A 26,021-nucleotide genomic window follows, 5' to 3' on the forward strand; every position below is an offset into this window, starting at 1 on the left:
GGCTCGTAGGGCACGTTGTAGTTCTTGGCGATCTCTATGAGGTAACGCTCAACCAGGATCTTAGGAGGGGCCTCCACGCTCAGCTTGTGCATCAGCTGGGTCAAGGGGACAGAACAAGAGTGAGAGAGAGACAGGGACAGGGAGGTCGATATCCAGCTTTTAGACACAGGTAAGCAAGCATACATCTGAAGGCAACAGTTACTCAGACAGGCAAACAGCAAGGCGGGGGGGAAGAGAGTGTATAAGCAAACAAGCCTACAAGGCACACAGACAAGCATTAACACACAATAGATGAAGAGAGCCGTTGATGAGAAAATGCCTACCCTGTCGTTCACTGTTCCTATCTGGTTTGTCCTACACAGCTTTCCATACTCCTTGCTGTATTTGGCGCACAGCTGGTCAGACACCTGCGTGGTAAGAGGCACATTGACATCATCCTGCTTCTAGAACACAGCATATGGTAACTATAGACAACAGTATACAGCCAGCCACATGTTGATGTCTGTGTATTCATTGTCTGAAGCACTGCAGTCCATGTACTAAATGCCCCAAGGGGATCAAGGAAGTTGTATTGTCATATAACCATATGAAATACACATAGTGAATTAGGGTTGAATCTTTGTGAAAAGTGAATTAGGGCTGAAAGATTACAGCAGTAGTACTCACTATTTTGAGCTCTGAGACCTCGGACTGCAGGCGTGGAGCGGCCCAGATGAGGGTGGAGACTGCTTCCTGAAGGCCTGGGTCCAACTCCCTGGGAGGTGGAAGAAGAAGGGGAGAAAGGGAGAAGGGGAGAGAGAAGAGGAGGCCAAGCGAGGAAGAGGAGAGGGTGCCGTAGGGAAAGAGGCGACGTGGCACACAGAGGGAGAGGAGGAGAGAGAGTGAGACAAAAGGGGGCAAAATACACTATTAAAGACACATACTCAGGAATTCAGAACAGACAGTCATGCACAGCAGGCCAGCTCTCACTTCATGGACTGGATGAGGCCAAATCGGGCCAGAAGCAGGTCACAGTAGAGTTCCAGGATCTCCATGGCCTCCACCAGGTAGTCCTCCCTGATGATGTGTTCCACCCTGATTCGCGCCCGCTCATCCTTCCCCGATGACAGGTAGTCCGCTATCTCCTTACGCGCCTTCTGTGCAAGCTCCGCTATGGAGGGAGATGGGAGGGGAGAAATAGAGGAAGAGAGACAGACTGAATGAACTGTGAAAGTTGAGTGAAATTTGAACATACTCGTGTCTGTAACAAATTAAGGGAAGGTGTAGACACAGTGCGTGTGTGTGTGTGTGTGGGGGGGGGGGTATTCTCCTGGCTTACTCTTCTTTTTCTCTAGGAGTTTGAGGCGATTGATGACGAGCCGGAGGTTGACCCTTAATCGCTCAGCTTTGAAACCTCCACCCAGCATGATGGACAGGTTCTGTCGACAGGGACAACAAAGTCAAGACAGGACACAGGAGTCTAGTTCTAGTAGGCCACCTCGCCATACTCCAATGAGTCAGCGTCAACTAGCTAGCTAGAGTACCAATCATGTGAGAATGACCACACAGCCGCAGATAGATAACGTTGGTTAAACCCGTCCATTTGATAAACGACCAATTTATTTAGCCGACCGACAATGCCCTCCCAAAATAAACCTCAACGCCAATGTGAGATTAAAAAAAACAAAAACAACAACAAGGGGCAGGAAGCATGCGAATGTTACAGCTGAATGTTGCAGCTAAATGAACTTGCTTGTGGCGACCATCTAGCTAGCTCGCTACCTTTTAGCCAGCTAGCTAACGTTAGTTAGAAAGTAACTTAACTGACTAGCAGGCCATGTATTACAAACTATAATTTAGCTACATTTTTAACGTTATGAGTCTATTTGATCTAGCTAGCAGGTAACCATTGTTGTGCTTAAACCAGGAATAATTCCAGACATCTGACACATGATGAGCTCGCACTAGATAGCTAACGTTGGCCCGTAAACAAAGCCATTCGACATCTGAGCGACTGGGAGACCTAGACATGAAACTCAGAGATTAACTGTTAAATCAATAAAGAAACCAGTTGTACACAATAGTTTCCACGTTACGTTATACCTATGCCATACTTTACCTAATATAATCTCTAATCCGCCGAATAAACAGCAACTTGTTCGGGTTGCTGCGTTCGTCCCTTCTTCACTTCCGCAATTTGACATCTAAGTGTGACGTCATGGGGAATTTTTGCTGCTAGGTGGGCTCTATTCCCGTGAGCTCGCGAGATCAGGATGGTCTCACGAGGCTACTATTTCTGGCTCGAGTCCTCTACAAAACAGACCGCTAGAGAGCAGTGTTGGCTCTACATTGTAGCAGTGGCAGTCCGTGGTAGTCATGGAGGTAGTAGTGTATAGCTATAATTTTTATCCACTGTTCATACACAAATATACAACATTAAGCATGAAGTCATGTAATTAAGAAGCTGTCAGCTTGGTGTTTGCTGTTGTTTCATCTATTGTGCACATTCCATTTCGCATGTGTCTGGGAACAATGGAGAAAAAATATCATTATATTATATCATAATATCACTAATTAATGGTAACACTTGGCCATTTACCCTCACATGTTTAACAGGGTGACTAGACTAGACCCTCTCGAGACAGCAACTCTTCAAACATCTCCACCTGTGATGACAACCAAGCAATGTGTTTACATGGGAACTGTACCACAAGAAAAACAAAAGGGAGTCTGGGGGGGATCGATTTTCCTACGCTCTCTTCCAAACGTTCTGCTCATTTGTTTGCTTTACCTCAGGTATCAGAAAGTAGCACTCCTAAATATCACAAATGGAACGCATACTATTATGAGGGTCTTGTTCTCCTTTTGTCCATCTTTGACACGGGGCAGCCACTGAGGAAAGACCTTTCATAAACAAGTCAGAATATTCACCTGCTGTTTTACCAAAGTTTATTTGCATGATAGCAAGTAAAGGTAATGATATACAATGATTGAAAGTTCCTATTATACAGATAAAGGGAGAGTGGTACATGATCACAGTTTGTCATAAAAAAGGAAGTATTTAAAATACAATAAAAGACGTGTATCTACTAGGGTACTCTATTGTATGGATGTCTATAGGGTACATACATGTCGGAGTAAAACATTATTTTATAGCACAGCTTTTGCACTGAAATCTTCAATAGTAGATTGTTTTAAACACCTTACCAATAATTTCTCAGGAAGAGGCATCGTTTCATCCATCTGTTTCTGCAAACAGTAATATTACAATACTTGAGCCCAAACAAATCACCAGTCAGACATACAGTACTACTCTACATACATTGTGTGTGAGCTAGTTTCACTTTCATTGAAAGATTTGAGAAAGAAAATGACATTATACTGCATCTTGCACTGATAATGGTAGGAAATGGCGGATCTAGACATGACAAAAATCTTTGTTTTATAATCACATAGAACAGAGTACATTTTCCTCAATCTGACCAAGAACAGTAAATCCCAAGAAAACAGTGATACATTTTCAGTAATATGAAGCATTCTTCAAAATAGAACAATAGTTTTTTCTATTAGTCTTGAGCAGCACAGCCATCAAACAACAGCAATACTACCTCCATCCGTCCTCCACGGCTGCTGAGTCTTTCTGGTTGTCTTCTGCAGGACTGTTGTCTTCCGTCTTCTGCAATCTGACCAGGGAGCTCATCTCCGCTTGCACAGTCCCCATCGAGTGATCTTCCTGGCTCCCATTGTCCTCTACTCTACAGCTGCCGAGTCTTTCTGCTGGTCCAGACTGGAGGGCTTACCACTACCCTCTGCGGGGAGAAGATCATCTTCTGTGGGACTCTCATCAGTGATCAGGGGGCTCGCCTCTGCTGGCACAGCCCCTGTCGTTTCGTCCTCCAGGCTCACAGAGGCAGTGTGGGGTTCTGGGGGAGAACAGGTCTGTTCACCAACGTCCACGCCCATCTTACTCGGTGACCCGCCCGAGGGCATACCACAACCCTCCTCTGGGGGGTTAAGATCATCTTCTGTGGGACTCTCATCAGTGATCAGGGGGCTCGCCTCTGCTGGCACAGTCCCCGTCGTTTCGTCCCCCAGGCTCACAGAGGCGGTGTGGGGTTCTGGGGGAGAACAGGTCTGCTCACCGACATCCAAGCCCAGCTTACTCGGTGACTTGTCCGAGGGCAAACCACAACCCTCCTCTGGGGGGTTAAGATCATCTTCTGTGGGACTCTCATCAGTGATCAGGGGGCTCGCCTCTGCTGGCACAGTCCCCGTCGTTTCGTCCCCCAGGCTCACAGAGGCTGTGTGGGGTTCTGGGGGAGAACAGGTCTGCTCACCGACTTCCAAGCCCAGCTTACTCGGTGACTTGTCCGAGGGCAAACCACAACCCTCCTCTGGGGGGTTAAGATCATCTTCTGCAGGACTCTCACTGACCAGGGAGCTCGCCTCTGGTGGCACAGTCCCCATCGATTCATCCCCCAGGCTCACAGAGGTGGTGCGGAGTTCTGGGGGAGAACGGGCCTGCTCACCAATGTCAACGCCCATTGAGCCCAACTTATTGGGTGACTCGTCCAAACGCACCGCGCCTTCATCAATCTCACAGGTCACCGGAGGAGAAGGGGGCCTGGGCCCGGACTCCTCCTTCCCTTGGTCCCCTACCACTAGGCCCTCCATGGGGGTTGCCGCTGTGTCCTCCTGGGTCAGGTCAATAGCCGAGGACCCTTGCTTCGCTGCATCTGCTGGCTGCTGAGCAGTTGTTTCATCATCTATCAGAATGACGTCGTCTTTAGGTTGAAGATTCTGAGCCTGGCCCACCTCCTTCCCCTCTCCCCCAGTAGTGGACGGGACCGATTGGACTGCAGGCTTCACGTTTGGGGGAAATCTGTTGGGGAAAGAGGAGAACAATATACTATAGCACTTGCATATAGACCTGATTTCCAATGAAGGAGAGAGTAGAGAGAGAGAGAGAGAAAGAGAGAAAGAGAGAAAGAGAGAGAGAGAGAGAGAGAGAGAGAAACATCTTGATTATTGTAATTCTTTGTATGTCGGCATTGACCAGTCACTGATGCATTGCCTGCAGTTTGTGCAGAATGCAGCAGCTCGTCTCCTCACTGGCAAACAAAAGCGTGACCACATCACCCCAATCTTGGCCTCGCGCCACTGGCTCCCCTTGCGCTTTAGAATTGATAAGATTTTGTTGTTTGTTTTTAAAACTGTAAATGGACTGGCACCTCAGTATCTTGCTGAACTCCAGCACTTTCATGCCCCAGCTAGAGCCCTGAGATCCTCTAATCAGCTACTGCTGGCTGTCCCAAAGACTCAGCTGAAGACTAGAGGTGACCGAGCCTTTGGGGCGGCTGCTCCTAGGCTCTGGAACAGTCTGCCCTGGCACATTAGGTCTGCCCAGACTGTAGAGATTTTTAAGCTGAGACTCACCTTTTCTCCCAGGCCTTCCACTCAGGTTGAGCTGGACACCCGATGGCCCCGTATTGTATATTTCTTATCGTGTATGGTGTATTGTAGTGTTCTGTTGCGTGCTGTGTTTGTTGCTCTGGACCTGTACAGCACTTTGGTCAACCTTGGTTGTTTTGTTATAAAGCGATGTGCTTTATAAATAAAATTTGAGTAAAATAATTAAGTATAATTAAGTGAGTAAAATATGAGTGTTTGTGAGGTGTTTCTATGTGCCCAGGGTTACCCCCACCCATTTGAGGTCAATGTGATTCTGGTCTAATGCCGCCACCATCACCACTTTTCCCCCCCAAACTTACCGCAGCAAAAGGATCTTATTGGTGGCTTGTAACTGTTGAACATGCTCCCTGAAAGAGCAGAACAAAAACAAATATGAAATCATCATCAGATGAGAAATGTCATTATAGCAGGCGGCAGAAGCCTTCAAAAGCATTGCAGTGTTGGGATCTGGCTTCTCAGCTTCTAGTCTCTAAATGGAGCAAGTTGGTCCGAAATGAAGTGAAATTTGTAAATGCAGTCCCACAAAGCAACATCCTTAGCCAGAAACATTAATTCCTCAGACACACAGCATTTAGCATCAATATCAATTAGCATGGAATTATTCCAATCAAAATCTCTGGAGGATTCTAAAAACAACCCCCATAGCACAATGAAAGAGGCACATCTTTCATACTTATCAAGTTCACATGATTACATTTGAACTTAGGGTCTCATGTGTACTGGCAAAACTACAATTAAGCAAGGCGTTTTTGTGCAAGTGATCCTACAATGACCTTCTTATTTTCCCCGCTTCCCAGTGACTTCAAATAACCTTATTTTAGACACATTAATTAAACACTGTTTTCCAGTATCAATTAAGGCCACATTTGCATTTACAAGGGTCTTTAAAATGTGCTTAATATGCATCCCAACTAGCCCAATGTAAAAGTATATGGTAGATTTCTCAAAATAAATGATACCTCAAAACAACTCATAGTTCTGGGACTCCCAAGTCTCACAGGTACTTTATCAAATTCTATTATACTTACGAATATGAACAGAAACAAGGCTATGAGAGTTAGCCGCTCACCGTTTACCGCTGTCTGCACGAGAAAATAAGGAAGACTTGGGTGTCGATCTCTCCTCAATGACCTTGCAGACATGATGTGGTCTGTCTGTCAGATGTTTAGTCATACGGTCACTTTCAGATGCATCCACCAGGAGGTCACAGTTCAAACAGACCAGGGTTAAACCTCTGTAAGCGACAACAGCAAGTCCAATGTTAACTTCAATAACAAACCAGGTGTAATGGCATTATTATAGGACCTGCTCTATCCTAACATTGGGTGCATTCTACTTCGTCAGAACATTGCCTTTGTAGAATAATGTCTCGACTCCCAGTTTGGTTGGTAAAGGGCACGTACTTTAAGACTGGTGGAATTCTTCGTCGATCCATCCTTTTATATTTGTCTTTTATAGTACTATGAAACCTAGGAAAAAAACATTAATTATGTTAGAATACCAAAACATACAAGTGGGTTTGAGAATGGCTTTGATTAACAATCTCTGATAAAAAAAATCTCTGAGTCAACTGTTACCTTATCATATGATTTCCAATTGAGACTTTGCAACTTGTCCGATACTTGCACGCACCACAAGTTACAACAGATGGATAGTGAGAGACGAAGTTGTCGATCGTTGTTTCACATTCGATGCATGTGTGTTTTCCACCACTATATCTAGTTAGGGAAAATAACGTGTTAATATCGTGGTTGACTTCACTTTCAAATGTGGTGGCATAAACAGCTTTTAAAGGCATCATGGAGAAAACCAGCCAGCCAAGCGAGCGAGTAAGTCAGTAAGTGAGCGAGTCAGTGAGCGAGCGAGTGAGTGAGTGAGTGAGTGAGCGAGTGAGTCAGTGAGTGAGTGAGTGAGTGAGTCTGACCTGAGGTTCTTTAGCGCCTTGTTGTTCTTCTTGGGCTGGTTCTCTTTTTTCTTGGTTGCCTTCTCTTTCTGTTTGGCAGATTTGGACTTGGGTCCAGCATTGGCCTGAGTTTGGGTGTACTTTTGGGCACCTTGAACATCTGTAACAACACTTACAACAGATTTTGGAATGCTGGGAGATGTGGGAACCGGCCCAGTAAAGGACGCCCGAATGGTTACCTGAGAGAAGGGGAAAGCAAAACCTGTATTTATGTAGTTCCTTGTTCTATCCAAACATATAGAGAGCTACAAAAAGAGACATGGCACAGATGCATTAAGTAGTATAAATGGGCCAAACCTTGGTTCCAGGGGGAAGGCCCTCCAGGGCTGTGGGTTTTTTGAAAGTCTTATGAAAATGCAACTTGTGATCTACTCTCTCCTTGTAGGTGAGGAAATTTAGTCTGCATTTCCCACAACGATGGATTCCCTTTCTCTGGAAAACGTGACATAAAAACATGCATAAAAAGCATGATTCAAAAGGAGGTAACTTCAGAAACATCTGGTAAATACATTTTATTCTCTTATTGTATGAATGACAGCACAAATCCAGTTTACTAACAGCTTGTCCCAGTGAAAAAAAAAGCCACCACGACTTAAGCTACATTTTAATATTGTTCTCACGTTTCTGATCTTGGCACGTGTTTACGGCTGCGACATACACCGATTCCATGAGTTGATATGGTTCCTTTCTGCTAGTCAGAGCCCCTTAAACTAAAGGCAGGTGAGGGGATGCAGACTGCTGTCAGCCTGTTATGTATTACAGCAAGGTGTGCAGCAGACAACCAAATCAATCCAACCTCCACGTGAAAGCCTAGAGGGCAATTCACAAGTGAGTTCCAATTCCTCTGACACAAAATCAGCCAGCTTTGAGACCCCAAATCAGACAAATTAAGTTTATTCAATGGTTTATGAGGTTGAATCAGGATATGGACTGACTCGGCTTAGTCAGCCAAAACATGAAAACATGAAACAAGTCAGCTGGCCCAGTAAAAAGATCTAGGAATACGAGTGTCAAAAGTGCAAAATGTAACTCAGAAGTCACTTACCTGATGTTTCATGTAGTGCTGCATGTACACATGACCAGTTCGTAGAACTTTTAGGCAGAAAGGACAGAGAAGATCTTTAGTGTTTTCATGCACACTACGGAAGTGTGTCTCCACCTCAGAGAAGAATGAGGACCTATAGTTGCAGACCTGTGAGAAAAAAAACAACATTCAGGTATTGGTGGTGAATATGAGGCTAGGTGGTAGCCGTTTTTATATGACATATGTACAAGACACGGGTGCAATCAAGTGCTTACTAGTTCTCCTCAAAAGAATGCTAAAACAAGTACAGCAGTAAAGAAGTAGTAACAGAAGACAACGTACAATATACAAGATGTGTATGGAAAGAGCAATTTATTTCAGTAGCTAGCAGCAGGGGTGCAAGACGGGTGCGAACACACCTACTGTAATGTTGACGTACAACCTGTTAAATCAACAAACCTGGCACATGTATGGCATCTCCCCAGGCTTGTGGTTGTCCTTCATGTGTTCTAGAAGTACTTGCTCAGACTCAAAAGCCAGTTCACATATCTTGCAATTGGCTGAAAAAAAATGACACAAAATGAAGCAATTTGACTTAGCCTGTTTAAAACTGGCATCATGATGTGTAATAACCGGTGGCTTTTTAAGTGTTCAAAATGATAGGCATGTCCTACTTGAAGATTCATATGGGCTATGGGCGCTCTCAATGTGGCACTGCAGCTGGAAGGGGGTAGTGTACTGTCGATAGCAGTGCTGGCAGGTAGTGTGGCTCTCCCAGCTCTCACTGTTCTGTTTCTCCAGCTCCAGGTGGTGCTTCATGTGGTTCATGAACCTGAGTGGTGAGACACCGCATTAACACATTTAAAGGTTATGAGAAAAGAAAAATTGCATTTTAAAAAAAACAGGAGAACACATTGTACACCTTTGTACTTTCTGGGTATAACTAGGACTAGAAGAGTGCCTCCATCTCTTTCTAGTTACAAATATAGCCATGCATTAATTAATAAACTGTTATAAAATCACATTTGCAAATATGCAAATGAAACAGGTGAACGCATTAAACCATTCAGTATACTGTAGTAGGGAGCTTTGCAATGCTTCCTTGCACACGCATAAAACTTTTGGTCAAATATTTCCCTCGACGCCATGACTAAAACAGGCATAAATAAGTAGGCTGCACAATTTCACCTTTAACCTCCATTTGAGAAAGAAAAAAACCTTAGTGTGTAGAACCAACACACAGCCAAGCAGAATTAAAATAACACTTAAAAACCGCGCATGGCCTGTGTGCTCACTAAAGCTGTGTCTCAATCCCTAAGGTTTATACAAAAAAAATAATAAAATAAAAACACAAAAAACAAGACAAATTAAAGCCCATTCTCCATGCATCTCGCTTTCTAAGCATGCATAATGGCCATTATAATACCGGCAATTACAAGCAGCTTTTTGTTTTGCTTAATGATGTGGTGCTCTGTGGTTGCTGTGAGCCTTCCTACCTCTACCTGCCACTACTGACCTGACAAGGCAAGCCCCATTTTTCAGCCGACACATTCTGCTACCTCAGCTCCCCTAATAGGGATTTTTATGTGGACGAACTATGACCTCTGCTGCCAGGCTCTGGTTGCAACACAAACACGTCTTCTCATTAAAAGGAGCTTACAGAGGCTTTTCCTGCAACGGTCTGAAGTGAAGTTATTTAATCAAAGGAGCAGATCTTACACCATCCAAACTAGTAACCATTTTTCATCTCTGGCCCTAGTGGGAACGTGGACTGAAAGTCATCCATCTGAGAAGGAAGTGTGTGATGAGGCCTGAAGTGCTCAGATCTCTCTTGCTGTATGCTTTCATCACCCTCTATGGGCAGTACTTAATCACAGGGAATACAAACATTACATTTTCCCTTAATACCAATATGAAAATGTAACATTTTTACATATGTGGAGACATATATTTTTTAATTTCACAGTCCAGGATTTGAAGTTATGATGAACTGTTAGGATTACAGTAATATAGGTAGATCTAAAATGCTTGTTATAATTTAAAAAATAAAATGTATATACTCCATCTATTGTCAATAAGCAATCACCTCCTCATATGTTAAAATTGCCTAATTGAGCGTCCGTCTGTAGTTCATTATACACAACAATAAATTGTTTTATTCATTCAAAAAAAAAAAAAGCTGCATCTACAGTGAAATCCATGCTTGTTGGCTAAGTGAGCTTCTCTCCCTCCAGAAAATCGATACCATCTATGCATCTTGATAATGTATCATACGTCTATTATGTCTATAATGTATATATGTCTACATGTCTATAGTGTATTATATGTAGCCTATAATATGCTGTGTTTAATTTTATTGTATGTACTGCATAATGCAACTGCACGTTGGTGGTTCACACACCCAAGAACTTCACTCGCTGGTACAGTGATGTGACAAAACAGATTTGATTTTGATTCGATTGAAGTCAGTAGTTCTGGACATACCTGACATTGTTCTTGAGAACTTTCAAACAGCTCTGGCACTTAAAGGTAGTGTTGGTCTTGATGCCCTGCTGCTTGAGCCCGTCTCCCTCATGTCTACCATAGTAGAAGTCTTTGACAAGCATGATGCGTTTGCCTGGAAAGAGACATTCTACAAGGTGTGGACAGCAGGCCTGAAATTAAAGAAATTACAAAAAAAAGCATACACAACATTATCTAAATTGTCAAAAACATTTAACTAGGAGAAAGAAGCATTTACATACTGTGCTGAATGTTAAGACATACAATTTTAGAATGACGGAAGCATTCTCACCTTCATGTGAATTTTCATGACTTCCTGTTCGAAGAACTGCTCTCTGCACTTAGGACACTTTAGCTTGAAGGTACCGTTTTCTGATTGGTCGCCGGCTTTGGTAGATCCTGCCAAAATGACCACAGTAAAAGGTATTCCAAGTGGGATGAGATGTGCTTCAGTTTTGTGATCCCTACCGTCAGCCTGAGAACACTGGGGTAGAGGCTTGGGCTTGACGAGGCTAAAGCCAGGTTCACACAGCCAGGACTGTTTTAAAATGTGATTGTTTCGTGACTTGCAAATTTGGAAAGTTGACCTGCTGTTTTCAAGATTCAATACGTCAAATCTTATGGAAAGATAGTGTACAGATTAACACGGCTTTAACAAACCTGGGCTGAGTTTCCCAGAGGCATCGTAGCGCTACGTTCATCGTAAGCTACGGCGTTCATCGTAGCGCTACGATGAACGCAGGGCTACGATGCCTCTGGGAAACGCAGCCCTGGTTCAAACTGATGACAAACACCCTGGGAAGGACAGTGTGACAAAGCAGGGTGTGTTCTTGATTGTGTGATTATTTGTTTTGTCCTTTGTGATCAATACATCTACCAATATGAAAACCACAATAACCTACCTGTAACATCAGTCTTGGACCTTTTAACTGTGCTCTCGTTTTGATCTGGAGGTAAACTTCTTTTGACTGAGTTATTGTCTGTGTAAGGAGAGGGACCAGCCAGTCAGAGTGTGTTAAGTTATCAAAGAGCAGGCATCAGAGTATCAAGGCAACACCACACAATATCATCTAAGGCTTTACCCTTGTTGGTGCTCTGGGCTTTAATGGGCCCCGACACAATCTGGACAGGCTGCGGAAGAAGTCTGGATGCTTGAGCAGGCGTCTGGGAGAATGCGGCAGGGCTCTGGACATTGGACAGTGTCACTACATTTTTGCTGATCTGCTGTACTTGCGGCCTGTGGACTACCCCAGGTGTGGGATTGCTGGGAGCCAGCTGCGGCAAAAACTGTTGCTGACCTGCTGCAAGACAGGATAATCCCAAATCACAATGTGTTATATACATGCATGATCCGTCATATCCAATGGCAACCTTCTATTTGTGGCTCAACATTTCTGGTTTTGCCGCGCTAATCTGGGTTCCCAGAAACTCTCGCTGCGGCGATGAACTTCTGGGAACAAGCTGTGATATTCGTGGACACCAGTGGGAATATAGTCTGGGGCCTGTCTCTTTCGCAGTTGTTTTGCCGGTCTAGAGGGGAAGCGCCTAGGATGACGCATCGCATAATCTTCCGGTCTGTAATGATTTTACTGTAGGCTGCACATGGTGAAGTTTCGAGTAGATAACATTCGCGATGGCATCACCAGGCATAACACCGACGAAAATTGTAAAAGAAGATGCGAGGGGAACTAAGAAATGCGTAAAGTTACTGGTTAAGGAAAAATAAAGCAAGCGTAAGTAGGAGGCGGGCTCTACAGGCTCGAGCCGGAAGAATGGGCAGGCTTAAGGCAGTGAAGTAAATAGACACCAGGCTCTTCTCCCCGAGGAGAGACTGGTGACGCGAGGCTAGTGGGAATACACTTGGATTTTGTGTGGTGGATGATTGGCCCGCGCAGATAGTGGGCTGTGCGGGGAGGATGCAAAACTCCCACCCCCCTTTTCATGATTGGCTGTTCAAATGCAGCTGGATTTGAAAGGTAATGCACCACCTCCGACCCCATCAGGGTCAGCACGTCCATATAGGTGAACAAGGCAAGTGCCTAGAGCGGCACTTTGGCAAGGGCGGTAAAATGTGACCCAACCAGGTGCCTTTTTCAAAGTACAGTACAATGACACAGGGCAGACTCAATGGACTGGCAGAAGTGCATACGCTAGTACTGGCCCCTATGCCAATGTTTTACTCCAGACTAGTGCCTTGCCAATCTTGAAAACTAGGGATGTAACGATAACCGGTATGATAAACCACAATAAAATATGATTAAATTCATTGCGATAAAATTATTAAAACTGTGTTCGATCACAGTGCTTTGAAAAACTCAGTTAATACTGTCCACCATCAACCAAAGTAAGCAACAGTTTCAAAGATGCATTATTTTAATGTTTATGCAAACAAAAAGTGCATTCTGCTGACAATTTTATTTGTTTTCAATATAGAACTTGGTGAAATGACGTAGTGTGTGACAGTAGTTTTTGAACATTTTCAGCACATTTTAACAATACCACAATAAAACAGATAATTTTGGTCACTATAATTGTGATGACATTTTCATACCATTACATCTCTATTGAAAACTATACTGATTTCCAGTCTTACCAGGAACTATGGTGAAGGATGTTCCTGGGGGATACTGTTTACCCAAAGAGGTGATGAAGGTTGAGTTGTTTGATAGCTGTGGTGAGCTCACAAAGTAACCCTATGAAAAAAATGGAACCACATTTTCAGTAAAAGGTTAAGCCGATGCAACTGTCATGTAATGTTACCGCATTTTGTAACCAACTGTTCAACCGAAAGCATTGCCACTGCAGATGGGTGAAGGAGCTAATTTACAGTTTAGCTACCTGGTTGTTGATGATGATGGGCTGTGCTGCTACTGTGATGGACTGTGAAAGGGGCTGGCCTACTCCCAGGGTGGGTTGAGGATTCAGAGATTGGACATTTGAAGTCGGTGTCAATGGCATCCTGTTGGCTTCCGGACGTCCAGCTGCGGCAGTTTGCACTGGTATTGTCTTGACATTACTTTGGTTGTTTGCTACGAAGACACGGCACACAGAGAAACATAAGAGCCTTAATAATCTAAAGAAATGGGCCTGTTAACTGTAGTCATAAATCACGTAAGTACATTAAGTACAGTAAGTAACAGGTGTCACTGCGTCGCTTATCAGCATTGCTTCCACCCTCACTTGGCCCACGCTGGATTCAATACCATGTCCTCTGACATACAAACACGCAAGTGACCAACTCTGACAACCGCTTTATCCAACTACGCCAAAATCTATGATGGCATGGGTGGGCGATATATACTGACTGAGGAGTGATATTAACCAGTTCCAACAGGTTTAACCTATACATACTTGGTCTACCGTTGTCGATGGTGACGTTAGCTGAACTGAGCTCCCCAACGAAAATGAGCTCGTCATCGTCATCATTATCGTCCACCAAGTTGATTTGTGGGACCTGTATCTGCCATGGCTCCAACTCCTCCTCTTCACATTCCATAAAAAGTTCAGACATTGTGAACCTGCAAAATATATGAGAGCGACAGATTAAGTGGGGGTCAAAAACTTAATTTCCTGAATTCTGGTGAATTTGTGTGCACCAATTTGTAGGGCTGGCCCGAGTAATTCGAGTATTCCACTAATCGTTCGGCAGGTTGGTATTCGGAGCTCAATCCAGAGTAGGCATGCACCGATAGATCGGAATGGGGTGATTTTTAGCTGATCAGCCAAGATCGGTGACCGGCCTAGTATATCCGACGAATTCAGTATTGGAAATATACAGGGGGTAAATCTCACTCCAAGCTATTGGTCAAACTTGGCAGTAGGGATGCTCGATTAATCGGATTTTAATATAGATTAAGATTGAGGCTATCAACGATCATTAAAACAAAATAATCGCCATAAAAACGATTTAGCACAAATCGAGCGCACCCTACACTGCAGAGCTATACTGTACTTGACCCCTCCCCCACCCCCCAAGCCCCAAAACACTTAAGTTCAAAGCGAGATGAGTTGTCAAGCGAGGCGCACGCATGCTCCTCTCGAACAAAACACGACAAGAAGAAGATTATGGCAGCAGAAAGAGAGGTGGACAAGAGAGCTAAAACAACGTCAGTGGTGTGGAAACACTATGGGTTCGCGGAGACAGATTTGGACCAAGTTGACACGGTGTGTAAAATTTGCTACGCAGTCGTAGCTGCCCCTCAAAGAAGCCCTTCTCAGTCCCGTTGTCGCATTCCGCTCGCTCATGCCAGACAACAGTCCTTTGCCGGTCCATTCACTTTGCCGTCAAAATAAATTGGTGTCGGCCTATTTGGGAGAGGCGCTCATATTTACAAGTGTCAGATAAACATGAAACTTCACTTACCTAAGCAAAAGGGTCTATTTTAACAAATGCTGGTTTTTAAGCCTCGGTGCTACCATTAAATAGCTTATTTAGACGAGTTCTGTCCTAGTGAAATTATTTTTCCGAGGTAGTCTTCTTCTGTGGTGGTGGCGGTGCTTTGAAGCTTCTTTATCAGTTTTATTTATTTATTTATCAAGGTTCACTATTTGTCTCCCATGGGAGACATGTATCTAATCCAAAGAACATTGTTAAAAAGAAAAGCCACTGTCAACATTTAATAAATTAATTGTTATCAAAGTCAATGTGTAATTTGATTTGTTAAGAAAATGTTAAAACTTTTGATTACAAAAACAAATTCTATGAATAATCATGTTAAATAATCATGATCTCAATATCAATCAAAATAATCGTGATTATGATTTTTGCCATAATCGAGCAGCCCTACTTGGCAGTCCTGTAATAATGTTGTATCAAGAGATGTGTCTAACCATGAAAAAGGCCCTGATTAGCGATATTCCCCTACCAACACAGTCACATGAATAGCCAATCATGGGGGCGCTTCACGACCCAATCAGGTAGCGGTAGTCCCCTACCTTCCCCTACCATCCTACATTTTGCAAATTCACCACCGGGAGAATTCCCGGTGCTCCCGATGGCCCCCCTGCACCTGGGCCTGCTAAAAACGCAAAGCGCACAGCATTGTCCCTGGCCTGCGCTATACGTTGCCAAGCAACAGAACACTACAATCATAGGGCGCATCCTCCGTGAATATCTTTTCCAGAAAAATTTAAAGGTGCTCTGTTCGATTTTTATTTTTTAAAAATAAAAAATAAAAATCCAATATGCAATAAATAGGTCCACGGGAGTCATAACTATCTGTACAGAAAATATAGCCAACGGTGTAGCAAATGCAGAATTTCTTTTTAGTGAAGTGTGAGTGAAGCCGGCCCGGCGCTGAGCCCCACCCCCTGAACGGCACCCTATGGAGTGAAAAAGCCCACTTGTTTATATCCGATACGCTGCACCACTGCCCCATCTAGTGGGCGAAAAAAATCGAACTGAGCACCTTTAACTCTGCGCGTTGCTTTTCATTGTTGTCTATGGAGCAACACGCTCTGAGCCTCATCCGAATTTCGCAGAGGTTTACAGCGTAAAGGGATGGCTGTTGTGTGTTCGGTGAAATTAGTACTGTTTACAAGTTACTGTTGTTTCGAAATGCAGAGGCAAAAGGACATATGGTGTTTACAGGACAACTTCAGAGCTTGGTAAGCATAAACCATTTAATTCCTGAACTTGAAATCCACATATATCATACTTTTTTAGAGTTTTTCCGAGTGTGACCATAGCTAGCAACAAGCCAGGGTGCGCTCGCCGACGTTTTTGACACAGAACTCTGTACTGCACAAAACATAAATATTTTAACCTGTACTAGTCAGATACATGCCAGGGAAGCCAGGAATAGGGCTAAACATGAAATTCAGTGTCCATATCCTTTAATAAAATCCTCATCGGCCACTGCCTCCACCAAAACATTGAATAACGCACCTACTACAGCTTTTTGCATAGCCATTTTCAGTGAATGTTTTTGACATATGATGGTTGATCAGCGCTCAGAATGAATTATTATAATAAAAAATAAGCTAGTATAAAAAAGTAATAAAAGAAAAGAGACCAGACATCCAAAATCTGGTGGGGCACATGCCCCATTCTGACGGACATTTCCTACCTGAATGTCTATCAGAATCATGATCAAAATGCCCTAGTGTACTTATAGAGCATTCCTGTCAGAGAGGAAATGTCTATCAGAATGCCCTACGACCCAATATTGTGCATCCTGTCAGGTAGGAAATGTCGAATTATCTATCAATATTTCCTACCTGACAGGATGCGCTACCCATGAATTAAGCACAATAAAATGGGTCGTAGGACATTCTGATAGACATTCCCTACCCGACAGGATACGAACATAATATAATAGGTGGTAGGTCATCGTGAGGAGGTAGGCGAACTTTTAACAACACCGGCATGGGGAAAAACGTAGGTAACGCAGTCCCCGTTGGCCTGCTAGGCCTGTACAAGTAGAAGGTGAAACACTTGGCACTAACGTTAATGCAACTGCTAACCAGCTGAAGCTTAGTGCCATCTTCACTGTTATGTTAGAAAGAGATGTTAGATAACGTTATTGTGGCCATACACATCTAACGTTAGCTAGCACTAGCTCATCACCGGCCGTCAACATGATAACAGTGAGCTAACGCTAGCTAGTGGCTAGCTATGACGAGAATTGAATGTTTTCATGGCTAACATTAGCTGCATTTTAAAACATCATTAGCTAACTAGACTAGCCTTGTAATATCCACTCGATGTAGGGTAGATTAATTGGCTAGCAATTTCTTGTGACCAATACCCGTTGAATCTGCTAATTAGCTTGCTAGCTACAACCAGAGGCTTGTAGCTAGCACCAACGTTGTTTGGCTCTAGCCTAGGGCGTAGCTAACGTTAGACCAGGCCTGCAAGATACAATATAGCTAGCCAAAAGTAAGACAACAGTTAAGTGTGGCGAAGGCTAGAAATCCCATTGCCTCATTCATTTATATCCATAGCAAAACCATCCGATAGTTGCACATGCATATAACAGTTATTTTTAGCTCGTTAGCACTGTTATTTGCAGATGTGTAAAACCCTAGCCTCGTGAGACCATCCTAATAGCTAAACCAAAATAAACCAGCTGATTCTCATTAGCACAACTAGTCTTCGGCCAGGTGACGTTAGGGGAACTAACGTTAAATAGTGAATTCAGCTGGTTCCGTGCATGGGTGGAGCAACAGCCTACATGGTTAGTGTTTTTACTTTCTGAAGCAGTTTTACACCTCTGCTTATTTGTTTCTGGGGATAAGTTATCAGTGAAAATAGACCGTCGTTAGCTTAGCTAGTGTAGTGAGATGGGTAGCGCTTCCGACCTACCGTTACCGGTTTCGATCAAATCACGACACGTTACTTAACATGCCTAGTTTATAAAACTAGACGCTAGGTAATATTGGTTCGTAGTTCAATTATACCCTTGAAACAATTACAGGTTTTACACCTAACCGCGTTAGCAATGGATAACAATGGGTGCAATTCCCCTCCCGAACTAACGTTAGCTAGCTAGCATAACTGTTAGCTATTCTCCAAGCTTGGAGTGCTGTTGTGGGCCGCATTGTGCGCAGATCCTACTACATGTGCAGATAAGACGGTCACTGCTATGGATAATTAGATTCAAAGACAGAGCAGAGTCCAATTTCTTAGCTAGAGCTCGCTATGATTATATGATTGCTGGCTAACGTTGGCGCTATTGGTCAATATGGCGTCGGTATGGCGCGATAGCATTGCAGCATCCGACCATGACCAGTGTTTCAACTTTTAATGCATAGATATTATAATTGAACAATGCACGTTTCAGATTAGTAGATTCAAGATACGAGTGATTGAGTTAAGAGTCAACTTACCTTCGATTTTAAAGTGTATTTACGTGATAAAACATACTACAACTACAGCATAGAGGAGCAGCGCGAGCGTCCATTGAAACCGTAAGGCTTGATGGGAAATTTCTTCTTCTCTGGCCCTGAATGCTAACCAACCGTTGCTGGGTTATGGTGCCTAGAAGGCTTGGACAAAACTCACTACATAATCAATTTATATTGGACATGGAAGAAAATTCGCCTACCATTCTGTTACAGGCTGAAACAAACGAGATTGTTGACTCTGAGTCTTCTATGTCCTATGGATCCAATTCGGGTTCAAACATATGGTTGTACCACAAAGTTGTGAGCATCCATTTTTGTGCGTGGCTGTAAGCCAGCGCACCAAAGATAGCAAATGTCCGGTTGTCACTCCCTCCCTCCCTCCTTCCCTCTTTCCCTCCCTCCTTCCTTCCTTCCTTCCTTCCTTCCTTCCTTCCTTCCTTCCTTCCTTCCTTCCTTCCTTCCTTCCTTCCTTCCTTCCTTCCTTCCTTCCTTCCCTCCCTCCTTCCCTCTTTCCCTCCCTCCTTCCCTCTTTCCCTCCCTTCCTTCCCTCTTTCCCTCCCTTCCTCCAATAGTATCCAGTTGTTGACCTGTAGTTCTATGTTGCTATCACAAGAGGCAGTGGTCCCAGAACATCAAAAACACAATAGCTGTGTTTGAAATCGTTCCCTCGTTCACTCACTCCCTATTCCCTATGTAGTGTCCCCCGTATAGTGAACTACATAGGGAACAATTAAAAGGTTTTCGGACACTACATGGAACGTCATTGTGTCGGATATTCATGGACGCGCCCAGTATCATGTAAACAAACCGTGCACTGATGGCAGCAGGTTGAAATGTAGGCCTACTTGGGTAGTATTCAGTTTCCATGTTCAGTTTTGAATGTTAAATCCCAAATAAATTGTTAAAATTCTAATGATGTGCAAGTGTGGTTTTGTCAACTGTAAAAAAAAAAAAAAAAAAAAAAAATGTGGTTTTGGCAAGCTGTAAAGTTGCAAGACCGTGATAGCCAGTTGGCTCACAACGTAAAGCAGCTTCCATAACATTAACGGTAGTTGTCGGTGGCTAAAGGCCGTTTCAGACTGGGAGCGATATTCCGCCTGCGTTCTCGCTCGGATCAGCAGGAGACACACACGTCCTGCGCGCAGCGGGGTAAGCTGACTACAATTCAGCTCTTGTCGCGGGCGGGCGTGTGCACGAAACGAGCACGCACGCGACAATTTCACAGGGTTGCGCCCGCTTGCCGCTCCGCCCCAGATTGTCCACGGCTCCCAAATTGTCCTCTCGCCTCTCTCATTGAAAATTAATTACAATGCGCTGATATCGCTCCTCGTCTGAAACGGCCTTAAAGCAGTTAGCTAACATTACAACGATGTCTGTAATGATTTTGAGGCTGTTGGTTCAACTTCTGTTTCTAGGGCATAAACGGAGGCGAACTCAAACTTGCATTAGCAGAAAAACAGCTAGAGGAATCATCGTAATGTTAGCTAACTGCTTTAGCCACCGATAGCCGGCTAATTGTAGGGTACATCGTATGTTCACTAGAAATCAACATGAATTGTGGGTATTTTGTAGTGGACTATATAGTGAATGAAATTGTCCGGGTTTCCCGAACGAGTTAAGAAGCACTTAACTGAGTTAAGAAGCACTTAACTCCAAAGTACTTCTTAACTCCCATGCAAAGGGTTGCTTAAGAAGGGTTCCTTAAGAAGGTTCTTTATCGGGAAACCTGGCCATTAACCGTTGAGAATTCGAACACTACAAAAAAATGGTGGACGCACTATATAGTGCACGCCATGATTACCAAACTGTCAATCATATTGACTAGAAATTCTCTTGACACGGCCACAAAATGAGGTGAACTCGTAGAGGGGGAAATTTGGGCATATTAAAAACAGTATTATAGTACTTAAAAAACAACAAAACTGATGGGCATATTCCGTTCTGTCACCTAAAGATAACTGGCATGTGTCACATTCAACCACTTTATTCCACCTTTAATGCATAGATATTATAATTTAACAATGCACATTTCAGATTAGTAGATTCAAGATACGAGTGATTGAGTTAAGAGTCAATTTACCTTCAATTTAAAGTGTAAATCGATTTATGTGATAAAACGTACTACAACTACAGCATAGGGGAGCAGCGCAAGTGTCCATTGAAACTGTAATGCTTGATGGGAAATTTCTTCTTCTCTGGCCCTGAATGCTGACCAACCATTGCTGGGTTATAGTGCCTAGAAGGCTTGGGCAAAACTCACTACAACATCATCAATTTCTCATATTATCCAAAGACTTGTGCATAGTGTCCGTGGAGCTATCGTGGTCGGTCGATCGATCTAACCATCTAAAATGGAGATTTTGGGTGGCCTTGGGTCTGTGGCGCCCCCTCGGGTCGGGGGCAGTTCGGTGCACTCGGGGCTCTCCCTCCGCACAATCCAGTCCAAACCAGTCCAGACCCCATGTCTCTAGCGCCCCCCACACAGGGACTGGGAGCGGTCTTTGTTCAAAGTTTTGTTATGGTTCTGTGCACGCCGCATGCACATGTTTAGGTATTGCTGGGTTCTTTCCATCAAGAGCTTTCTCCCAATCCTAACCCAGTGTCTGTGACCTTCCCACGTCGAGGTGGCTGTTTCAATCCTCCACATTGACAACAAATGGGGGGAATTTTGGGCTCTTGAGCCCAAGTCCAAATTAATGGAGGTGAATAGGCAGTCATGTTTGGGCAGCTCTTTGGTTCTCCCCTCGGGATGCCGGCAGGGGGCCGTTCGGTGCACTTGGGGCTCTACTCCCGCACACCCCAGTCCAAATCCTGTGTCTCGAGCACCCTCACACGGGAGTTGGCTTCGCTCAAAGTTTTGTTATGGCAGTGTGTGCATGGGCGTGCACGTGCATGCGAGCAGGACATAGGCAGTGAAGTGCATGGGATGTAGCTCTAATATGGGAGCTCTACATTATAGTCATTTAGCAGATGCTTTTATCCAAAATGTCTAATTGCATAATTGCATTTAGCGTAGGAAGTTAGTGTAGGCTACTACTACTCGCCAGAACTTACAAGTGCATCTCCTAAGTGACCGAGAGCATAATCTAGACTAGTGCCAAAGCCAAAGTGCAAGAGTAGCAAAATAAAAATAGGTGCTTAAGAGAGAGGATCCTGGTTGTACTTCTTGAAGAGGTTAGTTTTGAGCCTGCGGCGGAAGATGGGCAGCGACTTACTGTCCTGACGTCAGTGGGCAGTTCAGTCCACCACTGGGGGGTCAGAACAGAAAAAAACTGCGTCGATCGACTGCAGGGGCCTCGGAGTAATGGGGCAACCACTCGCCCCGAGGTAGCAGAGTGTAGTGGTCGGGAGGGGGTGTAGGGCTTGACCATGGCCTGGAGGTCGGAGGGAGTTGTTCCTTTCATTGCCCTGTAGGCTATTACCAGAGTTTTAAAATAGATGCGAGCTGCTAAAGGGCACCATTGTAGAGAACGGAGAAGGGGGTGGTTGAACACCAGGCGAGTTCCAGGGGTGACGCCGGGGCCCCAGCAAGGAGGAAGTTGCAGTAATTCAGGCGGGAGATGAGCCTGAATGAGCACCAGCGCCTTTTTGTCAGTGAGGAAATGGCAAATCCTCCTGATGTTATAGAGAAGGAACCTGCAAGAGTGTGTAATGGATGTGATATGTGCGGAGAATGACAGTTGGTCATCCAGGGTCACACCCAGATTCCTCACAGTCCGAGTTGGGGTCACCACTGTATTCGTCAATGGTGATGGCCAGGTTGCGGTGCGGGCAGCCCTTCCCTGGGAGGAACAGCAGCTCAATCTTGTCCAGGTTGAACCTGTGGTGGCGTGTCGCCATCCACTCCGAGATGTCAGCCAAGCACCCAGCTACAGTATGCATGCCTCCACTTGAGTGTCAGAAGAGGGAAATGACAGGACCAGCTTGGTGTCATCGGCAAAGCAGTGGTAGGAACCCTAGCGAACATGGGGAGAGCATGCAAACTCCACACAGTCAATGTGATTTTATTTCTATAGCACCATTCATACAAATCAATGTTTCCCACAGTGCTTTACATAACAAAGAAAGGCCCAGGACCTTCTGTGCTTCAGTGCTGCCACTGTGCTGCTTGTGAGCAATTTGGATGAGCAATTTCCATGTCTTGCTCTTTGGCACACTGCCGGGAGCTGGGATCGAACCGGGGGCTTTCTGATCCCCAGCTGGCTGCTCTACCTCCCGAGCTACATACCTTTGAACAGTCATATTTCATTCACGTGCTGCTGCTTGTATGTCTTGAAAATGCTGAGACATGTTTTCCTATAGGCATCAGGTATAGGGTGCTTAATTACCTCCACCCAGCGACAGGGCAGTAATGTTTTCGGTGGCGTGTGTTAGGGTCCTGGTTGTTTCTGCCTTGCTTGACCCCCTGCTCCTGGCCTGGACTCCTGCTACGAGACTCTTCTCCGCCCTGCTCACCCCCTGCTCCTGGCCCGGAGGAAGAGGAGAAGGCTACAGTCAACGAGTGTATGGCACGGCCCCTCGAGGTCGTGTCTGCCTGCTATAGCCCTCCTCACTCTATCACCTTGTATTGCTTCACCATGCACTGTCACCTTGTAACCTTGTATTATTTAGCTTTCTTGTGTGTATCGTCTTGTGTTCGTTATCATTTCTTCATGACACGTCTTCTTTTGTGTCCTCCCAAAAGCCCTCGTTTCCTTTGTTCTCTGTTGATCCATTGTCTTTGTTATTGCATTTGCTCATGTGTTCCTGTTTGTTGGCTGCCTTTTTTTATTTATAATAAATCTTTTTGAACCTGTTTTTGCCTGCCATCCTGCGTTTGGGTCCTATCACCCACCACCACCAAACTGTAACAGGCGTGTGTGCATTGGTTGGTTTGCTTGTTAGCAGGGATACTAGATTCATTTTCATGAAACTCAGTGGAGGTTTGTTGCATGGGCCATGGAAGAACCCATAAAAAATTATTGCAGATCCAAATCACAGGGTGGATCCACAAATAAATAAATAAAACTTTGAGCGTAGCCAGCAACCCGTGTGGGGGTGCTAGAGACACAGGGTTTGGACTTGGGTGTATGGGGGGAGAACCCAGAGTACACTGAACACCCCCCCCCCCCCCTGCCAGCTGTGACCCAAGGGGGGCACCACAGAGCCACCAAACATGGCCACCCATTCACCTCCATTCATTTTTTGGACAGGCTCAGAAGTAACTTCCATGACAGCACTGAATCTGGCGGCCACAGACCACGGTGGCTGCTGGCTATGCACCGTGGCAAAAAGAAAAGTAACAGATGATCATCTAGGCTAGACTACTCCATTTGCATGCCATGACTTACAATTCACACATTCCAATGCCATGTAGCCTACATATACCAATTAAAATTTTTATCTAGCATTTCCTATCTGAAAATAATCTTCCTTTAGAAATGGAACTACTGTATATGGGTTCTATAAGACAAGACAACAATATCCTCAAAGAATGAAATTCAAAGTCAACCTGAGATCAACCTGAGTTTTTGATTGTCAAAAAGTTTTGCTGTTTTGACCACTGACGCTGAAAAACCTGTAAAACTACAGATGTTTTCACTTTCAACAGCAACAACAAAAAATCTGGACAGTTATAGCCTACCTTTGACAAAATAAATCCCCAAATATCAGTCTTTATCCTGTGGGTAGGCAAGAGAGAAAGACATCATGGCCTGGGCAGTTTGTCCAACAGGTGGCAGTCTGGATTTCATAAAGTACATCTATGCAGGCCCTATGTATTACTGCATCATCTGTTCCCTAAGTCTACAACTACAGGTTAAATAACAATATACTGTAGTATTCAATGTAACGGTTGTGGTGTTCCATGTAGCCTATAATCTGAATACAATACATGTTTTTTTTTCAATGTCATCTCAAAGTAATGTAAAACAAATTAATGTCAATGGAAAATGTTTGAAAATGGCTTGATTATAACTGTCAAGTGATGTTGGCCAATACTAATGTAACCGTGCAGTTATCCTTACATTTGCAGTGATGCGATTTGGCATTTATGGATGTCCTATGCTCATCATCATCATCATCATCATCAGCCCTCCTCCACGCGCCCGCACACACGCACACACACACACACACACACACACACACACATACTTGAATTCACATGAAGCCGGTGTGCCCTATTGTTAAAAAATGTGAAATGTTATACTACACCTCAGACTTTTGCTTCAACTGTATTGTTCAAACTAGTGTTTTGGTTTTGACAGAATTAACTTTGGACAGTATAGGCCTATAACTTAACAGAAACTATCAAAAACTATCACTAATGATCCATGTTTATATTTAATTATAGCGATTTCTCCAACACATTTAGACTTGGTTTGTTCCACACCACTTTCCTTTCATTCTTTCCTTCAAGCCTCAGCGGAGGAAAAAGTAGTTCCGACATGCAAGTCCCTTCAACCCTTCAAAGAACAGAGACTGTTAGTTTGACTTGTGTAGCCTACTGACTATGACTGCGTTAGTAGACAACACGGAGCATTCTCGCCTTTATTATTGTCAAGCTGGTAATAATGATTCTAGCACCGTCAACCCATTGACAAATTCAATTTAAGCAGGCACACATTTTACAAATAGTACTGTTACTGCAATGTGGGTCTGTCCCGTTCTCTCCACCCAGGTCAATGTTAAACATGCAAGTGGTAGCCTGCAATCTGAGTTCCAACTGAAATCTTTTTGGCTGCAGATTTTTACAATATAGTGTGCATATAAATTAAAACAGTATGGGTACATTCATGTTGTATTGTATTCTAATGTATTATATTATAGTACTCTGTACTAGGCCATAGTATGTTAGGCATACATTATATAACTATCCACTTTATTCTTAATGCATGCAGATCCCAATCAGATTTTTTTTTTCTTTTTTAATTGAAAATGAAATAAATTAAATGAAAGCCTATTTCGTAATGAGGTTTCTTTGAAATCTCAGACATTTAAAGTTTAGTTGGATTTGACTCTACATCATGCCAAATGTGCAACCCTGCATGGGGTCTTCAAGGGACAGCGTGTCATTATTTTGTTTTCCAGCGGAAGGATACATCCACGAATGTCATCTTGGTGCTGAGGCTTTTGCGAAGCAAAAATGTCTGCCTAAGGGAAACTCGCAAGTGATATAGGGGATATTTGCGAACTAACATAGCGCAAACCACTATTTCACAGACTTTGAGACGCACTACAAGAAATAGAGGCTTC

The 26,021-nt window shown here is 44.0% G+C and overlaps 2 protein-coding genes across 3 annotated transcripts in view; both read right to left on the reverse strand.

The window, feature by feature from the left end:
- Positions 1-2,188, reverse strand: part of ist1 (IST1 factor associated with ESCRT-III) — a 7,026-nt gene extending 4,838 nt beyond the window's left edge. The window contains exons 1-6 of the mRNA XM_084436635.1: positions 2,099-2,188; positions 1,319-1,418; positions 970-1,150; positions 667-754; positions 324-407; positions 1-95 (exon numbers count right to left, since the gene is read on the reverse strand). The exon at positions 1-95 is cut by the window's left edge and continues 16 nt beyond it. Coding sequence (XP_084292761.1) covers positions 1-95; positions 324-407; positions 667-754; positions 970-1,150; positions 1,319-1,406 — 536 coding nt within the window. The 5' untranslated portion in view covers positions 1,407-1,418; positions 2,099-2,188. The remainder of the gene's footprint in view (positions 96-323; positions 408-666; positions 755-969; positions 1,151-1,318; positions 1,419-2,098) is intronic.
- A 771-nt stretch (positions 2,189-2,959) lies between these two features.
- Positions 2,960-18,881, reverse strand: znf280d (zinc finger protein 280D). Of its 2 annotated transcripts, none has more exons than XM_084436971.1 (18): positions 18,771-18,881; positions 14,292-14,458; positions 13,779-13,969; positions 13,534-13,633; positions 12,023-12,241; positions 11,843-11,920; positions 11,233-11,339; positions 10,923-11,092; positions 9,113-9,270; positions 8,898-8,998; positions 8,460-8,606; positions 7,712-7,846; positions 7,376-7,593; positions 7,029-7,163; positions 6,855-6,920; positions 6,521-6,685; positions 5,751-5,798; positions 2,960-4,861 (listed from the first exon to the last, which is right to left on the reverse strand). In XM_084436971.1, exons 2-18 carry the CDS (start codon positions 14,449-14,451, stop codon positions 3,730-3,732), a joined length of 3,330 nt encoding a protein of 1,109 aa, XP_084293097.1. In that variant the 5' UTR covers positions 14,452-14,458; positions 18,771-18,881; the 3' UTR covers positions 2,960-3,729. The 2 variants fall into 2 exon arrangements, with proteins under 2 accessions (XP_084293097.1, XP_084293096.1); XM_084436970.1 differs by having other exon boundaries at positions 7,029-7,169.
- Positions 18,882-26,021: the final 7,140 nt, after the last annotated feature.

The sequence above is a fragment of the Borostomias antarcticus genome (genome assembly GCF_949987555.1).
Source record: "Borostomias antarcticus genome assembly, chromosome: 4".
Taxonomy (NCBI): Eukaryota; Metazoa; Chordata; class Actinopteri; order Stomiiformes; family Stomiidae; genus Borostomias; species Borostomias antarcticus.

Coding starts and splice junctions, on each gene's coding strand:
- znf280d (XM_084436970.1), bottom strand. CDS start 14,451: ATGTCTGAACTTTTTATGGAATGTGAAGAGGAGGAGTTGGAGCCATGG. Junction 11,340..11,842: donor GTCCAAGACTGATGTTACAG/GTAGGTTATTGT, acceptor TCATTTTGGCAG/GATCTACCAAAGCCGGCGAC. Junction 6,686..6,854: donor AGAATTCCACCAGTCTTAAA/GTACGTGCCCTT, acceptor TGTCGCTTACAG/AGGTTTAACCCTGGTCTGTT.